Here is a 20791-nt window from a genome sequence, read left to right as displayed (position 1 = left end):
TTCCCGAGGTACTTGTGATGGTCTGTTTCATATCCTTCGGTCGATTTATTTCCTGACTTCTCCCTTGTTCACTTGAACCCTTATACACTTCTCACATTAACAGCATCTTTTGGAAAGGTTTTGGCTTGAGTTTAGTGTTTGTTTTGGGGTTGCTTTTGTTTGTTGGTGGTTTTTTTTAATCATAGAATGTGTAAGGTTGTAAGGGATCTTTGGAGGTCATCTAGTTCAACCCCCTCGCAATAAGCAGGGACATCTGCACAGATCATATTGCTCAGAGACCCATCAAGCCTGACCTTGAATATCTCCAGGGGTGGGATCCCCACTACCTATCTGGGCCACCTGTTCCAGTGATCTACCACCCTCATATTGAAGAATTTTTTCCTAATGTCCAACCTAAATCTCCCCTTTTCTAGTTTAAAACTGTTACCATATCCTATTCCTATATGCCCTCATTTCCCAGCTTTCTTATAGGCACCTTTCAGGTACTGGAAGGCCACTATAAGGTCCCCCCAGAGCCTTCTCTTCACTGAGCTGAAGAAGTCCAACTCAGCCTGTCTTCACAGGAGAGGTGCTCCAGCACTTAGATCATTTTTGTGGCGCTCCTTTTTTGTTTTGGTTGGTTGGTTGGTTGTTTGGGGGGGGGGGGTTAGGGGTTTTTGTGGGGTTTTGTTTGTTTATATTGGGTTGTTGGAGGGTTTTTTTTAGGGGGGGGATGAGGGGAAGGTCACAAGTCTTGCTGTTCAGTACCTGAATAATCCACCTTTTGTTTATTTTTGAACCTGGTTCCCACTGGGAACCAGAGATTTTCAATGATTTTATGTGCTTATTAGTAATTCAGCTCTTTTATCCTTGACTTCATACAAAACTCCTAAGTCAATACAATCTTGGTATTTGTTTCTGTTCTGTGTAGCTGTACTCTAGTCTATGTCCATGGTTATTTCAGAAGATAATTAATAATAATGCAGTTGTAGATTTTCCCCGCTCTTTTTATGGGCATGGTTCTTGGGGGCTTGATGGTATAGCAGTTTCTTCTTTTACTTTTTTTATTTTTTTGGGGGGGCGGGGGGGGTTGGGTTTATTTTTCATTTGTCAATGGTTTAGATTGTGGTTTGTAGGAATCATTTAATTATTTTTCATGAAGTGGGGGAATGATGATATAAAAATATTAGAAGACTTGTAGCAACATCATTCTTTCTGGTACTTAAAAATCACTGGAGAGTTGCATGCAGTAAAATAAAAGTGAGAGATGTGAAACATGAGAGTATCCTGGAAGGTTCAAGCAGGTTAAATTGTGCTTGTGCATCAAAATGAAAAAAGAAATTGGAAGATGCACTAATTATTTATCAGTTACATATCTTATAATTAATTTTCCCCACTGTATAAGTATCCATCTTGTTTGACTTCTAAGTGGTACACCAGTAAACACACAAGACTGTCATACTAATTTGTTTCACCAGTGCTCAGTGAAATTCCACTTTATTAAGAGTGGATATTCCTATTATGCTAAATTAGTCTTTCACTAGATGAAAGTTTATATTCTCAATTTCTTCTTCCACAAAGTCTAGAAATTATTATTTTAGAAGATGCACCTAATTATCATGCTATTTGTCCTTTATTTTTTCTACCATTTCACAAGGGGAGTTCATTTGCTTCCAAGTAGTTCTGATAATGTTTGTCCAGGGATAGATCAGTTTACACATTTTAGAAAGATTTAGCATCTTGCCATAAAACAGAGGCTTCCTTACCATGCCATTCCAGTCATCATCAGTACCACTTCTCTCCCTGCTCCCACTGTAACTACCAAAAAATCTTTATTCCTTTCATCAGCTGTAAACTTTGTGATTTGTGTCAACTGAAACTAAAATGAAATTGCCATTGATCTCATCAAGAAAATCTGGTTACGATCTGACAGACTACTTAGCATTTTAATGTATGAATATGCAAAGAATTTAAACATGTTAGCAGTATTTAATAACTTGTACATCTATGTAACATTGATTTGTAGTTTGAATGCGTTGATGAAGACTTTAACTTGTCAGAAGCCTTTGTGACACACAAAAAATAAATTAATTAGGCTAACTTTTGCTAGAAAACTTTGGAACACGCTGTCAGTGTAAAATACATTGAGAACTTTTAGATCAGAAAGACAGATTTGAACGCTAGCAATGTAGGAAGCCAGCCCTTCAAATGGAACACCAGTCTCTTGTTTTCTGCTTTTTCAAAGTGATACATTTTCTTTTGAGAACATGTAAAAAAGTTGTAATTGGTTCTTCAAGGAGATATTAAACAGAGGAATGTAAAGATTACATATGAAAACACCTCAAAAACCATTAATATTGCTTAGTGTGAAAGAGGAAATAAATGAGACAAAGCCATACCCGATTTCCGGTGCAGCAGGAGATGCCACTGTAAAGACCAAAAATAGCTAAAAGGTGAGCGAAAGCCCAGGAAGTTGGTTTAGTATGACAGATAATCTCTTGGGCTTTTAAAAAGATTGAAGCTTTGATGGTTTTCTTGGTTTATGAAAACAATCGTCATGATTTAAACTGAACATCCTGATAAATTGTGGGTATGATACTACCCCTCGTTTGGGAGAGAAGATGAAAGTCTACTAAAGTACTAAAACCAAAAAGTAATCAAGTTGATCTGACTTTTCCATGCTTTATGGGTTTTTCGTTTTGTTTTTAATAGGTGAAATGAGGAATGATTTATATATCACTGTAGAAAGAGGAGAATTTGAGAAAGGAGGGAAGAGTGTGGCCAGAAATGTAGAAGTGACAATGCATGTCGTGGACAGCAATGGTCAAATTTTAAAGGTATCTTCATTGCATGTTTTTCTTTGCTGTAGTTAATTTTTATGCACTTTTTTACATGTAAATCATCACTGGCATTGTTTCAAGGTTACAGAATTTCTTTGGAAAGTCTGTGTTTATCTTTTGCTTTCTTTAGATATTCAAAGAATTTCTAGTTTCCTTAAAACCTCTATAGAATGCATCTTTGGTTTATATTTCTGTGATAAACTATGTGATTCAGATAAACACCTATAATTGCCAACCAGATAACTAATAGTTCCATTAAGATGCTGGAAAACGTTGAAGCAAGATCAAGTTTTGGAGTATTTTTTGTTTCATCGTAATTCTTCTTAGTAGGTAGGAATTTACTCATGTGAAACCAAACATGTTTTGATCATTTGCAATTTTATGTCTGATTGTAATGAATCAGAGGCCCTTGATGCATGTTCCTTCTTCATGCTGCTAGTGATATTTTACAGATGCGGGTTTATATTTTAACTATTTAATAATAATATTTAAGTGTTTCTCAGATGTTTTTTCTGTACCAAATGTTTTCTATTCACCTTCAATGTTTTCCGTACATATTTAGCATCTTTTTATTTTCCTTTTATTTGAAATGCATGTTCTGCATTTCCCTAGGTATGCCCAGGTCAGGATTTAGACAAATCCATTTGCCTACTTTTCTATTGAGACGCTATCAGGGGTGTTGCAAAATCAACCAATATTTTGCTGCTTCCTAACTAGGGAATCTAAATTTCTTTTTTTTTTTTTCATGCTGTGACATGTCACTGCTAACAGCAGGTTTACAGGCTTATTTCAGAGGGCTAAAGGTCTTAAGCCTGAACTTTCCTGTCTCAGTTAAATTCTTGTTTGTTGCTTAGGCATAACACAGGATGAACCATGCTGTGTTATGGGACTCATCACATTTGTTGCCTAAGCCTTTCTGATTGCCCAGGTCTGCCTATATAGTATCGTGATTCTCACTGGTATAGGTGATTCTTGCCTTTTTTTTTTTTTCTAATCAGCAACTGTAAACAAAATGCTACTATTTTTGTAGGCATAAAGATGCTGAGTCTTACATCACATGTAGCATTTATAATATGAATGAAAATATTAAATAGTATCCAAGAACAGTCCTTGATGACATTTGACCAGTGACTAATCTGCCTTTAATCTCAATCTCATTAATCAATATTGTTTTCTTCATCAGGATTTTATCTCATTCGGCTCCGGAGAGCCACCAGCCAGCGAGTACCATTCCTTTGTCCTTTATCATAACAATGGTCCCAGATGGGCTGAGCTGCTGAAACTTCCCATTCCTGTGGATAAATTCAGAGGAGCTCACATCCGCTGCGAATTCCGGCACTGTTCCAGTAAGCGCTGTTCATGGCTTCTGCTAGGCCGTTCCCTTACAGCTGCAGTCTCGGCACATGGGTTTCTGTAATACCTCAGGAAAAAGACAGCTGCATGAACTTTCTCTGTAACACTTTCATGGCTTGTAGCTCTGCTTGGTGGAACTCGGTGCTTTGGCAAAGCCTAAATACCAGGAGAAACCAGTCTAGTTTTATTAAATTGAAATAGATGCCATGGCAGCTACAAATATAAAGAGGATTTCAGGAAAACTCAAAACGAAGATTTAGAGTTTGCCCGATGAATTATCCAAAATGACACCTGTTGCTTAGCACATTAAACCAATACCGTTGTTTGGCTCTTCTTGGGCATGTAGATATGGCAAGATTTGATTATTTAGTCTGCCTTTGTAGAAAGTGGCACACGGTAAGTTATGAACCCAAAATCTAAATAGTCCATAAACTCCAAAATGTAAGGAACAGGTAATATAGGAAGAATATTGATTTCTTTTTTAAGATTTCTTTTATAAGCTATGAAGTAATAAAGGAAGCCCATCAGTGATATTTTTCAAACAGATGATGCATTTTTGCACCATCCTTCCCATGCACTACAAGTAGGATATTTTTTTTATGATTGCCTACACCACCCCAACTGTGCTAAACTCAGACTCAAAAGTCATATCTACAAACGTTTGGTTGGTTTTCAAAAGTGTTCAGCATTTGTACTCATTGGCTTTGGCAAAACCTGTGTTATCTCAGTGTGTTATAGTCTGCTTTACGTTTAGGTGATAAATGAGTTTTGGAATTTGAACTTAACCTGTTCAAACTTGGATGCTTGTCTGCTGTACAACATTCATGTAAAGAACAGTGGCATCTTCACTTATAATCTATTGAGGCACATGCCTTGTTTGAAAACAAAAGTGTAGCGTAACCCAAGGCTGACCTAAAGTGGAGACCAGTAAGTGTTATATGGGCTAGTTGTCATAAAACCCCTTTTCTCTTCATGTTGGGCTGGCTGGGTCAAATTCATTTCTGTATCTTGGCATTCTATATGTTGCAAAGACTACATATTTGGTGGCATCCATTATTTGTTGTTACTAAATACCAATTCATTCCAGAATGCTGGTTTCTGATTTACAGTGAGATGGAAGAAACCATTACAGGAGACAGTGGGCAAATCTGAAAAGAAACTTAAGAAAATCTTAGTCTGATGAGCTGCAAATAGCTTCCAGTATACTTTCTGGTGTTGTATTATATCCATTTATTTTGCCTAAATGTGTATTAACTTGAAGTGCTGCTATTTACAACTGTATTTCAGCGAAAGAAAAGGGTGAGAAGAAGTTGTTTGGCTTTTCTTTCGTGCCCCTGATGCAGGAAAATGGGAGGACTCTGCCAGATGGCACCCATGAACTCATTGTACACAAGGTAATTTGAATTAATAATCATTAGCTGCAGTGATTTTTTTGGAACATACTTGAAATGCCCAGAAACATTAGCTTGAGGAAGTCTGTATTCATTACCAAAGAAATGACAATCTTGTCACAATTAAAATATCCATTGCTGATTGTTTAATATTAATCTCTTGTTACAAATGGCAATTGAATCTAGGGATGTGTTCCGGTGCACTGATTTGACAGTCTCGCTATTCTGTTACATTGTATTTAGAATGGATTTCACAAAGTTCAATTAAAACACACGAAGTGAACCCCATGATACCTTCTTAACTGAATTACTGAAGGTGGAAAGTCAAGCAAGCTCATTTATGCAGAACTACTCAGTGGTACATTATTAGAGATATTTCTGTTTCCTGGAATTTTTGTTCCCACATTTAACAATTATCTCTTTGTTCAGAGAATTTAATATGCCCCCTCGAAAAATTTTAGATTTTAGGTATTTGCTTGACACAAACTGTGCAAATTTCTTAGAATTCACTGTCAGAGACGAAGCTATGATCCAAGTTGCAACAGGAATAATGAAAATTCTTCAAATATTGGCAGAGACTAGTAACTCAGATAATTTAGGAATTTGGTCATTTGTTTTATGCAGTATGGTTATTTTAACCAATTCTTTTTTTCACAGTGTGAAGAAAACACAAACCTTCAGGATTCTGGTCGCTACCTCAAACTCCCCTTTTCAAAGGGGCTTTTCCTAGGAAACAATAGCCAAGCAGTAAAAACCACTAAAGAGTCCTTCTGGATTACATCCTTTCTCTGCTCCACTAAACTCACACAAAATGGTAGGATATGTTGATTATTTAAAACATGATGAATTCAAACGAGTGTGATAGCCTTTTCGGTGCCAAGCGAGCATGGATGTACTCAAAAATAGCTTATGTTCTATCCATTTTACAAACTGGTTTTCTTCATAATTTTTTATATCCAGATGGAAACCAACACAGCATGATAAAACACTGATTTTAAGTTGTTCAAGAATGCTTTTGAGATTAATGTGATTTTGGAATCAAATGCAGCACTCTTGGAATCATGTAGCAAAACCCAGCTGCTTTTAAAAAACCCTCTTAATTTGTTAGTTGTAGAGCTTTTATGAAATACTTATTGCAGGCTTTAGGCTGTGGCAGTTTGGTTTTAATTAGGCACATGTTGCTTTCCTGTTGTATCACTTCTCTTTCTTAAAGCCAACAAACATTTAATGTTACTTAAAACAATTTATGCACTGGCTATAAGGAGCAGCAGATAGAAATACATGTGTTTGTGCTCTCTACTGTTGCTCTGTATAAAATTCTTCATTTTCTTGTGTATTTGCCATGTTAGCTACAGCTTGTAACTGAAACAGATTTCTAAATATTGTGTGTGTGTGTTTGGTAATGTGTTTGTGACCGTTCCTTGATATCCCCACAGTTTTACAGTACTTCTTCCTGTGTTGCTTTTCATAAATTTAAGATCTTGCTTAACACACTCATGTGTGAATGACTCTCTTTACCCTTCCAATATGTATGATGTTGAAATGGCTAATAGCTTGTAAATTGATTATAGGTGTTTAACAACATATAGAGCAGCTTTTAAAATTGAAAGTCGCAAGTGTCCAAAATAGGACTATGTGAAAATAGTAAGTGGCCTGTTTCACTGTGCACATCCATACTGTATTCTCGTAGCAATTAGCTTCAAAGTAATAAAAGTTAGCCATTAAAAGATTTTCCCAAAGGTTGCTAATAGGCAATCAGAGACTAAGTTTGCTTCGGTTAAAGGCCTTGATTTAGGAAATCACATGAATTTCCTGGTACTTACACATGCTTGAAAGTGCTGCACAGAACTTAAGTGTCTCTCTGATAAATAGTTGTGGCATTGTATGGGGTTATAATACTAATTTATATTCACAGTAGAGGAGTTGTTTTGTACTTAATGTAAATAGATGTGTGACATAGGGGATAAAATTACCTTTTTTTTTTTTTTAAACCATATTCTGAGTAAGAGGGTGTAGAATATCTGAATAATATTGATCACCTTTTCAGCTCTGAAAGAGTTAATTATTTCAGCAGTACTTCAGAGGGTGGAAATATTTTCAATAGACAGGCTCATATTTTCTCCAAGGATCTTCTTTGGGAAGTTCATCTTGGTGAGTTTCCAAATCCCCATTCTTTTAAACAGAAATTTGCCAAAACCTATTGCATGCTCAGAAAATGAACATAGAGCAAAGCATGTGGATATTTGGTCATGTGAGCATTACTTCAGTTATCCCTGAGAGAATGGAGCGTGTTTGTTAATACAAGATTAAAAAGATCTGTGTTTACTTTTCCAGTAAACATTTGTGTTAGTGTTTTTGAAAATTGCAGATTATATTTCTTAATCTGTTTATAAATTTGGAGATTTTTTTCCTGAAGTTCTCAAAAATTTGCCTATGTCTGCAACCAACAATATCCAGCCTGCAAATGAACTGAAAATTATGCTATTGGTCTGGCCATGGGGTGGGGGGCACCCCAGACCCAGACTTATAAAGGGTGTGACTGAATTAGGCTACAGCTTTACTGTCTTGTTGGGAAATTTTACTCGGCTGTCATTCTCTCATTGATTGGTCCCACATGCCATCAGCTCTCATGCATATTAAAATTATGGGGACAGGGGAAAGGAAGCTGACTCCCAGTTGTTGAGATCCATAACTTCCTTACCCCGGGCACCTTGGAGGAGTTTTTAGGATTATTTCCAAACAAGTTTTAGAGACCTTCTAGTGAGGGGAGTCTGTGCATTCATCAGCATCTCATAAGAATGCGTGCTTATCTAAGATATCTACTATTTTGCTTTTCCTTAGGTTGATTTTTGATCCTGGATAATTAATTGTTTAATGTTAGCAGAAAAGTACAACAGCTTTTATACATTACATTTTTAGCTGGATAGTTATATTTCGTTATCCTAAAAGAAAAAAACAAACCCAAAGAGGGAACATAAAATTTTTCTGCTGAGTAGTTATCAGTATATTCTTAGTGAGTTTTTGACATATAGGAGGGTTCTCTCTCTGCCAGAGACTCAGGATCCATCCAGCAAGTCAGAATATTTTAGCAAGTTGGCATCCACTTGTTTCTCAGCACTGATCAGCACATCCCCAGTAAGCAGCTGTTCATCAGTAGAGCAACATACCTCATGTCTGTTGTAAGGCAGAGGTGTAATCCATCCATCTGCATTTAAAAAACACTAAACTGTGATTAAGAAAGCAAAAGTAGCAGGGAGAAAGCAAAAGAAACGAGGAGCAGCTTTCCAGAGTGACCCCAGTTTGGAGGGACTGTTGGAAACCACAGGAACAGCTTGATGTAGGCTGCCAGTTCTGGAATTTGGCTTTTGCCTTTTGAAGTGCGGTAGTGTGCTACACCAGCCCAGTGTCTGATGCCTCGGGATTCATAGGAAAGAGATGGAAAGATCATCCCAAACCACTTCATCATACATGCAATTCTAAACTTTTCATCAAACCTTGCACTTTGGATTTAATCTACAGACTTTGAGAAGCAAAGCGTTTTGTTTGGTAGGAATAGTAGGTCCAGTGTAGCCTATTTAAAATGTACAAATCTGATTGTGATTAAGAGGAGGCATTTGACATGTTTTTCTTCAACAAAATTTATCAGCGTCATTGCTTTTTTTGTTCTTCAAAACGATGTTTTACTACTGGACCTATTTTGGGGGAAAATTTTATATCCTCATTTCTCTTAATACATGACGCATCGCTATCCCTTTCTTTTGTGATTCACATGTCAGATTTTCTATTTGTGTCATTTATGCTTGGGCTATTTGCTAATGTTATCTCAGCAATGTCTTTCCTCCTTAACGTTTCCCTTGAAATAAGTGCTTTGAAGTGAGTGTCTTACATTTACTTTCTCTTTCTTTTTTAATCCTCCAACAAATCCCTAACACTGAGTGTCAACTATCTTCCACCTCCAGCAAACCTGTAAAGAAGTGTTTTTCCTGCTACAAACTGACAGCTGGAGCTAGCCTTGCTACTCAAGTTGAGGCTTTAACAGAATAAAGTGGAGACGGCCATTTAATTATCCAAAAGACAAATGCAGTTCATTAGATTTGTAATGCTTGTTTCTTGAAAATTCCTGACAGGAAGAATAATAAGACCTATCATTTGGCCTTGATCTTTGGGATGTGTCTCTGATGCACATGTGGGACTCTCCAAACCATACCATACAAGCATGGAGTGAAACAAACCAAAAAAGAAATGTATAAACACACAAAACCAATTTGTGCCCACCAAAATTATTTAATGCAGCAAAATATTAGTGGAATAGCATGTAGGCTGTTTGCCATTACCACCTCTGGCAAGATTTGACTATAGGTGAAGATTTATTTAATGTTATTAAAGACTGAAATACTACTTTATTTCTTGTTGTGGGAGGTAGAGGAGCTTTCCTGGAGCAAACTGGGAAAGAAATGACATAAAGATGCGTGTGGCTCAAATGTTACTTGTGAGTGAAAACAGGCTGCAGTGCATAGCACTCAGATAACTGAACCAAGAAGAAAACTTGCTGTTAGCTTGTTAGTTCTATAAGTATTGAGAACATTTCAGAAGAATGGGATCCTTCTGCAGACCTGAGTGAGTGAGTCATGGGCAGAAACTGTGAGCAGTAACCCAAGAACCTGTAACAAGACAGAAAAATAACAGCAACATGTAAGAATTCATCAAGGGTCGGACTCAAGTTTATGGAACAAATCATCCTAAGTGTCTTTATGAGGCACACATAGGAATAGCACGCTATCAGGCCCAGTCAGTATGAGTTCATGAAAGGCAGGTCCTCTTGACCAACCTGATCTCCTATGATAAGATGACCCACTTAGTGGAGGATGGTAAAGCTATGAATGTTGTCTCTGTATTTTAGCAAAGGTTTTGACACCATTTCCCACAGTATTCTCCTAGAGAAACTGGCTGTTCTTGCCTTGGGCTGGTGTACACTTTGCTGGGTAAAAAACTGTCTGGATGGCCAGGCCCAGAGAGTGGTAGTGTATGGGGTTTAAATCCAGTAGGCAACCAGTCACCAGTGGTGTTCCTCAGGGCTCTGTGCTGGTCCCAGTTCTCTTTAATATCTTTACTAATGACCTGGACAAGGGGATCAAGTGCACCCTCGGTAAGTTTGCAGATGACACTATGTTAGGCAGAAGTGTTGATCTTCTTGAGGGTAGGAAGGCCCTGCAGAGGGATTTGGACTGGATGGGCCAAGGCCAGTGGCATGAGGTTCAACAAAACCAAGTGCCAGGTCTTGCATTTGGATCATGATAACCCCATGCCATGCTACAGGCTTGGGGAGGAGCAGCTGGGAAGTTGCTTGGCAGAGAAGAACTCTGTGTTGGTTAACAGCCAGATGAATGTGACCCAGCAGTGTGCCCAGGTGGCCAAGAAGGCCAACAGCATCCTGGCCTGTATTAAGAATAGTGTGGTGAGTAGGACTAGGGAAGTAATTGTCCCCCTGTATTCAGCTCTGGTGAGACCCTACTTTGAGTACTGTGTTCAGTTTGCGGCCCCTGGCTACAGAAAAGTCATTGAGGTTCTGGAATGTGTCCAGAGAGGGGTGATGAGGCTAGTGAGGGGACTGGAGAGTAATTGTTATGAGGGGTGTCTGAGGGATCTGGGGTTGTTCAGTCTGGAGAAGAGGAGGTGGAGGGAGATCTAATTGTTGACTACAAATACCTGAAAGGAGGTTGAGGAGAGGCAGTGGCTGACCTTTTTTTCCTAGTGATGGGTGATCAGGCGAGAGGAAATGGCATCAAATTAAGCCGGGGTGGTTTAGATTGGACATTAGGAAAAACCTTTTCACAGAGAGAATTGTTAGGCATTGTAACAGGCTGTCCAGGCAAGTGGTGGAATCTCCATCCCTGGAGCTATTTAAATGACTGTTAGATGTGGTGCTGAGGGACATGATTTAGTAGTGGATGGCAGGTTAGGGTGTTGGTTGGACTTGAGGATCTAAGGGGTACCTTCTAGCAAGGACGATTCTATGAAAACTGCAGAAAAGCCAAGCCAAATTTGCAGTACTTTATTTTAGCATATCAGATGGTATGGGACATGAAATTCCCAGGCTCATAGTGAGGTGCGTTTTTTTAGTACATCTCTGAAACTGAAAGCAATAACACGTGACCTAAGAGTAATAAATATAGTACCTACATTTAAGACTGGTGGAAAAGAAGATAGGTTAACTTGGCATCACTCTCTGATTAATTTTATGCAAATATTTACAAGAAATGGACACATAATTAAATGGGATGTGCTGTAAGGTGTTTATCAAAGGCATCACAGAGTAATCTTCATAATCTTTTATTTTTAACTAATATTCTTCAGAGGAAACCTAGCAGATCTAAACCATCTGGACTTCAAAACACACAACATGGAAAATTAGAAAATATACAGATTAGAACAAGAAATTTAAAACTGGTAAATAAAGACTTAAAAGGAGTTAGCGGGTTGTACTGTAGTGGTAGTAATTTCCTTCCTGAGTAGAAGGAAAATACTCTTACTTCTGAAGAATTAGGCCTGGGATTAATCTTTTGTGTAAAGGGGTGGGAGAGGGAGGTGATGGGAGTTATTTCACTAAAACCTGAGACATTAGAGAGCCTGTAAATGAAATTTGCTGCTGATAGGTAGTAGAAAGGGCTCATCAGTTGAGAGGGAGAAAATCAAAATATGATACAGGGCAAACCAAGGTAACTGTGATCCAAATAATTAATAATAAAGAGTAGAAATTAGATGAAATCTAATGGTACAAAAGGGAGGATCATACTTTAATCGAGTCTCTTGGGGAATCTGCTGTAGCCAAGGAGCTGAACAGTATTAAACTTGTTTGTGTCATTAGTATGATGTATCTAAAAAAACCCCAAATTCTGAAACATATATGACAGATGTGTTTACAGCAGATGTACAAGCTTGCTAGTGATGTAGGAAAACAGGAGTGTAATCTGGCCTGTAATATAGTTACCATTTTGGTCAAGGAAGCTGAAGGAGAAGGGATGAAAACTGCAAGAAGTGCAATGGCACTCGAGAATGTTTTAGTTCTGAAGAGTTTATTTTCTAGAAGAGATTGTGTTATAATAGAAGCTTATTAAGAAAGTAGGATCTTGTTTGTTTTCTAAAAAACACGTAGGAAGCTGTGTATTTTAAATATGCTCAAACTAATAATTAAGAGACTATTTCTAGCCATCAGGTGATGGTTCTGGAAGGTATCCTTCAATGGGGTGAGAGACAGCAGAATAATTACTTTTCTTAAGATGTCAGTTGACAAATATCTGAACAAGGCTGCGTGATGCTGTTGCCACAGGAGACAGATTTCAGTGACCCCAGAACCATGGTCTTATGTTTCTACTGGTGGAGCAATTATGGGATGGAATGGAAATTTATTCTTTGGCAGATCATATTATACCAAATCTTGAGTTGTTTTCTTTTGTTTTCATAATGTCAAGTTTTGCTGAGTGAACTATAACAGTAGAATTTAAAAATCTGAAGTACTGCTTTGCTTCCAACTTTAATCTTGCATTTTGTTTTTACAGGAGATATGCTTGACCTTCTGAAATGGAGAACCCATCCAGACAAAATTGCAGGTTGCCTCTCAAAATTAAAAGAAATTGATGGTTCAGAAATAGTGAAGGTATATACCATTATATCTGTTTAGATAATATGAGAGAAATGTTTGCACGTCATAAAATAACCTGTTGTTTCTTATTCTCTCCAAACAGTTTCTTCAAGATACACTAGACACTTTATTTGGGATTTTAGATGAAAACTCTCAAAAATATGGATCAAAAGTATTTGATTGTTTGGTAAGTTTCATTTTGTGATGATGCTTAACACTATATATGAGCTAAGTAAAAAAAAAACAAACCAACAAAACAAACAAAACCAAAAAAGAGCTGCTTTTTTTTGTTTCATTTTCTCCCCTAATATTTAGGTTCACATAATAAATTTGCTGCAGGACAGCAAGTTTCACCACTTTAAGCCAGTAATGGACACTTACATTGAAAGTCACTTTGCTGGAGCACTTGCATACAGGTGAAGTCTGTACTTTTTCTATCTCATTTGAATACTGACAGTAATTATTATAAGCAGTAATTGTCAGGCAGAATCAAATCATTAGGTTAAATTAAACTGTATCATTAGAAATAAAATGCAGTGCTTATACAAGTGCTCAGGTTTGAGCCATTGAAAAAGGTTAGCTGCGAAGGCCCTAACGTTGGCTTATTTTTTCAATCTTTTTTCTTCAGTGGACTTTTTGATTTGAATGCCCTAAAAAAATTACACTGTTCACTATCTGTGTAGACCACAAAGCTTATTATAATATTTGGCCTGTAGTGATTAATGAAATCTGGGCTTTTATGTACTTATTTAGTCTGTGTTTCTCATATGACAAATACCCATTTGCATTTTAAATGCAAAGTTAACTCTTCTTCCTCTTCTATGTTATAATACTTTCTGATATGGTGTTCTAGAGATCTTATAAAAGTACTAAAGTGGCATATTGACCGAGTCACTGAGGTGGAGCTGCACGAGCACATACAGGAAGTGCTAAAGGTAATAACAGTCTTTAAAGGCAATTATACATTTGAGTGATATGATTGTACAGTACTAACAGGTTTGACTTAGGAAGTGAGCCATAGTACATAGAAGTGATAGGACTATAGTACTAATTCTAGGGACTTGCAGATATCTTCATTGCAGTCAGTTTATTCACCTTTCTCTTTTGTCAGTAAGTTGATCAATGGAGCTTACTGTAACTGGACTCTGGAGCTCTGTGTTCCTCGCTGAATGAGGTTATGCAGTAGGAGTTAGATCTAAGAAATCAAATACAGATTGCATTGGTGGTATTAATGGTCACATGCATGCTGATTTAACGGTATGATCCTAGCATTGGAGAATTCTACTAAAAATGATGGGTTAGGTTGCCCTTGTTGCTTTGTTTTTTGTTACCATCAAGAGAGCAAAGTGGAGTGTCAGACTGAGTTCTGAAATGCAGTAATCCCAATGAGATAGGTGCTGCAGTCTGGAAATAAAATATCAATGTGGTGCCCTTCTGTGCTTTTCTATGCTGCTGATAGGTGTCTTGCTAATAAGAAAGGGCTGCATTTTTAATTTTTGCTTTTCAACATTGTAACTTAATTTAAGATTTTTTTTTTTTTGTATTATCTGGATAACAGTTAGCAAGAAAATAACTTCTAATAGGCAGAGAAATTCCAAGCACAGCTCGAAAGTTTGAGCCTATTTTTTGTATTGGCCCTGTATGTTTATGTAACACGTGCTTCTGTAGCCAAAGGCATGCAGGGGCTGGGGAGGGGCAGCATTGGGATTTTGCAGTTTTCTGTTTGATAAAAAACAAGTGTTCCCAGTTTTGCAGAGATTAGGAAAGGCAGGGGAAGAGTATCTCTGAGTACATGCTTCTGAAATGTTGTTAGCATTTCTGTAGAAATATTTGCCAAAAATAACGTGGTGTCCTGTTTCAGACCTTTGTCATTATGTGAATGATATAATTACTGCCTGTGTTCTATTTGAAGATGAGGTGGTTTGATTTTATGAATTATCTCTGATTTTGACATTTATAGGCACAGGAATATATCTTTAAATATATAGTTCAGTCTCGAAGGTTATTCTCTATTGCCACTGGTGGACAAAATGAGGAGGAATTTCGCTGCTGTATTCAAGAACTTCTTATGTCAGTACGCTTCTTCCTTTCCCAAGAGAGCAAAGGAACTAGTGCTTTATCCCAACTGCAAGTAAGTTTTCAAGCATGCCTTGCTTATATTGCCACTTTCCATGTCCAATATAGAAAATGTATGCCTGTTGTTCCCTCTGTTCCCAGGAAAGAAAAAGTATATTTGCTAGAGTAAACCTGCATTTTCAGCTCATCTTCATACCTTTTGTCCTGTAGTGTGAAATTTTCATGCCAGCAGCTCCTAAATTGTAAATTGTAAAAACTGTTTGGCAAAGGTAATCCACTTAGGATTATTTTAGGATATTTACTTTTGAATTATAATTATATCATAATTATCATAATTATTTTGCTGCATACAAATCAAGTAATTCCTCTGGTTTGGATGCTTTATAGCTTGGATAACCACATTGGAAGTAAAGAATTTTAGTCATACAAAAGACTATCAAGATCTTTCATGCTGTACAGAAGACTTTTACGTCTTGGTGAATTGGACATTCTAATACTCATCTAGTATCTTTATTTCTATTGAGATGACTGACATTGAGTAGTGCCAAAGCAGAGGCAAAACACAGAGGAGACAGCTCTCTACATTAAGTGCCATAGATTTACCAGCTTCCTCAGCTCAAACATATACTGTTCTCCTCCACTGTTTGTGTAACCAAAGGCTTTTAAGACCCTTGAAAGAACTGTGTAGAAAATTGTTCTTTCAAGAAAATGGCAAATCAGAGAGAACAGAGAGGTGGTTCTTACATCCAGTGTCATGTAATTGAGTGAAAAGATAATAGCAAAATTATATCAACAACCACATTTGTAATTCTTCTTTGGTGTCTTAACCCTGTATGTCATCTGTTCTGACACCAGTGAGAAGAAGGTCTGAAGTATGAGCTGCTTTTCTCAGTTGGTTGGATTTGAAGAAGGGAATGTCAGTTCTAGCTCCTTTTCTGTGGTGGTTTGGCTGCTCCAGTGTAGGCACAAGGTGCAGACCTTCAGGACCAGACTGCTCCTGTGTGGCTCCCCCATGGGGTCAAGAGTCCTGACAGCAAACCCGCTGTGGTGTGCAAGTAGCCTGCTTCAGCATGGGCTTCCCATAGTGTCACAGCCTCCTCTGGGCATCTCCTCACCCTCCTCCTTCACTGACGTTGGTGTCTGCGCAGTTGTTCTCTCACATCTTCTCACATGTCTCTCTGGCTGCAAAAACTGATCCTAGGTTGGGGTTTTTTCCTTCTTTAATACATTGTCCCAGAGGTGCTACCACCACTGTTGATGGGTTTGGCATTGGCTGGCAGCCAGTCCATCTTGAAGCCAGTTGGCATAGGCTCTACAGGCCATGGGGAAAACTTGTGGCACCTTTTCATAGCAGCCATCCCATAGCCTCCTCCCCCTGTGCTACCAAAACCTTTCCACACAAACCTAACATGCTTTCTCTGGCATTGCCCTCCTTTCTCCTCTGTGTTTTGTTTCCATACTCATTATATTTAATTTCTATTTAAGATTGTTGAAGTGAATCAAGACTGCCAGTGCTGGCTCACTACAAAAAAAAATGTTAATTATTTGAAAAATGGAAGATATGGAGACTGTTTTATTACCTACCTTGAAACAAAGCAAATGAAAACAACTCCACTCAAACCTTTTTGTTCTGATATCAGCTGGCTTCTGTTCTTTTAAAAATTTCCTCTCATACATAGGTCATGAAGAATCTGTGAAGAATAAATATTTTTGTTCTAAGTTGAGCTTTTTACTTTTATTTTTCCTTGGGAGAAATGAACAGTTGTTAGATACTGTGTAAAGGAAAATAGTCACAAGTATAACCAACACCTTTAATGAATATGAGGGTATTTCTACTGAAAATTTGACCATTTTTAAAGCTGCTAACTACCCTTGAAGTGTAAAACCAAGCGTTTTTCTAAGTTACTTAAATTTCTATAGTTATTTAAAATCTATAAACGTCAAACTATGATGAAATACCTGACTGCCCATTTTTTGCCCTTTTCCTCTAGGCTGTATTTCTCAGCTCATTCCCATCGGTGTACTCTGAACTTTTGAAGCTCTTTGATGTGAGAGAAGTGGCAAATTTGGTTCATGATGCTCTGGGCAGCTTGCCAACAGTCATGCATGGGGATGAGTCCCTTCAAGCTGTTAAACTGCAGAGTATTGGGAAAACTGTAGAGTCTCACCTGTATGCTAACCCAGGTAAGGTTACCCTGGGCTGCCTGCAGAGAATTCTGTGCTCAGTGCAGGGGCCAGCAGGTGCTGAAGGGAATAGTGCTGCTCTGAGGAGTGCTTCCTAAGGAAAAATTCTGGAAGCACTGCTCTCTGCAAGCTGCTTATTTACAACAATACAGTTGGCTAAATTTAGTTTGGTTTTTTAGAGACAAAGGCTCTTAAAATATAGTTTTGCTTTGATCTACTGGTGGCAATATGTCTGTGAAAGAAGTTTGCCTTAAGTTTGCTTTTTAAGTCATTGTAAAGGAGAAAGCTTTACTGAATTGATGTTTTTTTCTTTTTGTCTCCTTTGAGGGCAGTTCAGCAAACATTGTCACTTGCCCATTAAGTCTTATTTGTGTAACTCTTGCTAATTCAGCACTTTTGATCCTCCATTTCTTAATGTAGCATAAAAAGGATGCACGAATGCAAGTGATAGTTGATGCATAAAATGTCTATCTGCATAGTTATTTTCTGTGGGGAAGAAAAATCTGCTCTGTGATTGTGAGCCTGACATTCTTTCTTTGCATTCATTGAATCATAAGTGGAACACATAGAAGTGACCAAATACTAAATTTGAGAAATAATTTTGAAAGAAAAGAATTAAAAATATAAGAGTTTTAAAGAATTCTAATAAGTGTTAATTTATACACCAAAAGTGCTCTTGAGACCTGTTTAGGTATTAGCTGATGGAGTTCAGAAGAAACTTTTATCAAGGCATTGAAGATAAACACAGTGCAGTGATGAAGGCTCTGCAAAAACCACCAGGTTATGCAAAAATCTTTTGAGATGCTGCACAATAAAGGAATAGATCTTAAAACATTTTTTAAATGCTTTCTGTGACTATACTTTAAAAGCGTGAGCTCATAGAAATGACTAAGAAGTCCTAGATCACGACACCTGGTTACTTGGCTTTTTTCTGGTTGCAAAAACAGCTTACCCTTTCCCTTGTGATTCACCATGGTGGAGACAGTTAGCTCTTCCTATAGCTGATTGATCAGACCTTTGATATTCTAGGTAAATAGTGAGATTCATGGAGCAACCTGAAGGACGCTGAAACTTATATTTTGAATTTTCCAAATCCTTAGGGACCAGGTAGCATCATTTCCATTTTCCTGACATTATCTCGGTTATGTCTAACCAGAAGATCCAAATGAATGAATGAAATTAAAGAGTTTTTTAATGCCATGTAAGACTCTTGGGGTCTTCCTTGAGACTGTATGACAAATTTTTTTGTGTGCTTCCTTTTGTAAAAATAATTTTTAAATTTGTTTTTTATTCAAACCCAGTTTCATTGGTAAGAAGTTATATGAGTTGATTTAGATACTAAAGCAGTGAAAATTATGGGTTAAATTTTACATGGAGTGGGGCTTATACATATATAGAATATAAATTTCGTAGAGCACAGGGAAACTGATGTGAAAGACATCAGGCATTAATGTAAGCTACCAATGTCCATGGTAAGAAGCTCAGGCAAACACTTGTACGGTATCGTTTCAGTTATCATTAATTCAAAGGGTCCCGTGGAGATCAGCAACACGGTCTCTTTGCCCTCTATGTTTTATGTCTTTAAAGTACAAAAATGTAAGTAATTTCCCTCACTCAATCCCTAGAAGGAAGTCCTTTTCATATCCTCTTGGGAAAATAAACCTTGCACTAGACTAATGTGCAGAGTATACTGTACATCCTAATGTGAAGCTGAGACTTGCTGCTGTGAAAATAATTGATTTATGTCTCCCAGATGAAGCTGATGAATGCTGAAAGCTGCAGTGCTAGCTAACACATTGGACCTAGGCAGAACACAGGAAATAAATATTTATTGAAATGTCTTAAAAATAGGAAGGGCATGTCTTGGAAAACATTTTCTGTTATCTTGAACCTGCTTGGAAACACGTGCTAGTAGTTTAGCATGGGAGTTTTAAGTACTTTGTGCTGCAAGGGCCTGAGGAACTACCACATTAACTACAATTGCTGCAGAAATCAACTGACACTAAAGCTATGTTTTTGCTAAAATTGGGCAATATATTTGGTATATTGTTGACAGTAGAAACATCAGACATGCAGAGGTGTATTTAAGGTGCTCAAGCACAGAGGTTTAGTACAATTTCATATGTAGTCAATGCCTCTCTAGGGAATGCAGGTTATATAATGTATTTACTGATAACATGTGGATGGGATGTCTAAAACTGCTCTATGAGGCTTTGATGTAGCTTGCTTAAAACCTTTTTCTATTCAGTGATTTTTAAACTTCAGCTCTTCCTGTAGGTAGCAACTACATAGATGCTAAAAGGTGTCAACTGCTGTTATCTGACTAGCTTCTGTGAAAAATTAGTGGGTGTTACAGCCTTACTTCTATTTTTCCATACTTAATTGCGCATCTTGTAGAACACAACATTGGGTGTCTAAAAAGAAACAGATGACAGTTTTTCCTGCTGATAGACTAGCTTTTTTGTTTTCTTTTTTTCCTTTTGGCCTTTCTTTCAGTCTCTCAGTCTTTTGGGTGTAACTCTTTGGACTTATCCCTGTACATACTTGTACAACAGCCAGATTGATGACCTTACGTATGCCTGTACCCAGAAGATTTTCTACCTTTGTCATTTCTGCTACATCAGTAGTCTAGCACTCTTGTTCATTGTATTCTATGCATTAACTGTTATTATAAGTTGCTTTGGGGAAGAATTAAGTCTGTTTTGCAGAGAAGAGTTAAGGCCAGTAATAGAGAAGTACATCTTGAACCATGCTTTTCTGACATGGTTGAACAAGAATTAGCAGAACACCAATAATTCTTTTTTGTCTAAGGGCACTACTTTGAGCTTGCACATTCAATAGCTATAAAAACATGAGGTGTGTAAGCGGAACATTTAGCTTACTTCCTCCAAAGAGGATGTTTTCTTGGAATCACCACTGATCATAGACGCCAATTACCAGAAGAGAACTTACACTCCAAGGTAAAGTTGTAAAAAAAGGAAATCCCATATTGATAAAGCCTGTGTCTTGGCCCAGTTATAACCTGTGGTGCAGCTCCTTACCACATGGAGAATGTTCTTACAAGGCAAGCAACTTTGTGTCTTCCCAAAATACCACGATTTGGACCTCTGTGCACAAGTAGCTGGGTAGGACTTTGCCTTGTAGTAAAGCAAACTGTTCAAAACAAATAGAGGAGGGGTTCAATTCTCTGACCATTTGCTCTGTGGATATCATATGGTAATCTATATATGATATATAATGAAGCTAGGAAAAGTCCCAAGTTGATGTTTTTTTAAAGACATCTTTATGTGTTCCTTTAATTTACTTCATATGTAAAGTTTTATGTATTT

At 37.5% G+C, this 20791-nt stretch overlaps 1 protein-coding gene across 2 annotated transcripts in view; it reads left to right on the top strand.

Moving 5' to 3' along the window:
* Positions 1-20791, top strand: part of DOCK4 (dedicator of cytokinesis 4) — a gene marked incomplete at both ends in the record, with an annotated part of 250335 nt that overhangs the window by 154094 nt on the left and 75450 nt on the right. For both annotated transcript variants that reach the window (XM_084262501.1, XM_084262500.1), the window contains 10 exons: positions 2692-2816; positions 4003-4165; positions 5460-5566; positions 6221-6377; positions 13120-13217; positions 13306-13389; positions 13518-13618; positions 14056-14137; positions 15163-15333; positions 17270-17462. In XM_084262501.1, coding sequence (XP_084118627.1) covers positions 2692-2816; positions 4003-4165; positions 5460-5566; positions 6221-6377; positions 13120-13217; positions 13306-13389; positions 13518-13618; positions 14056-14137; positions 15163-15333; positions 17270-17462 — 1281 coding nt within the window. The remainder of the gene's footprint in view (positions 1-2691; positions 2817-4002; positions 4166-5459; positions 5567-6220; positions 6378-13119; positions 13218-13305; positions 13390-13517; positions 13619-14055; positions 14138-15162; positions 15334-17269; positions 17463-20791) is intronic.

The sequence above is a fragment of the Gallinula chloropus genome (genome assembly GCF_964237585.1).
Source record: "Gallinula chloropus genome assembly, chromosome: 1".
Classification (NCBI taxonomy): Eukaryota; Metazoa; Chordata; class Aves; order Gruiformes; family Rallidae; genus Gallinula; species Gallinula chloropus.
The sequence above is the reverse complement of the archived record's forward strand: the minus strand, read 5'-3'. Positions and strand labels throughout refer to the sequence as shown.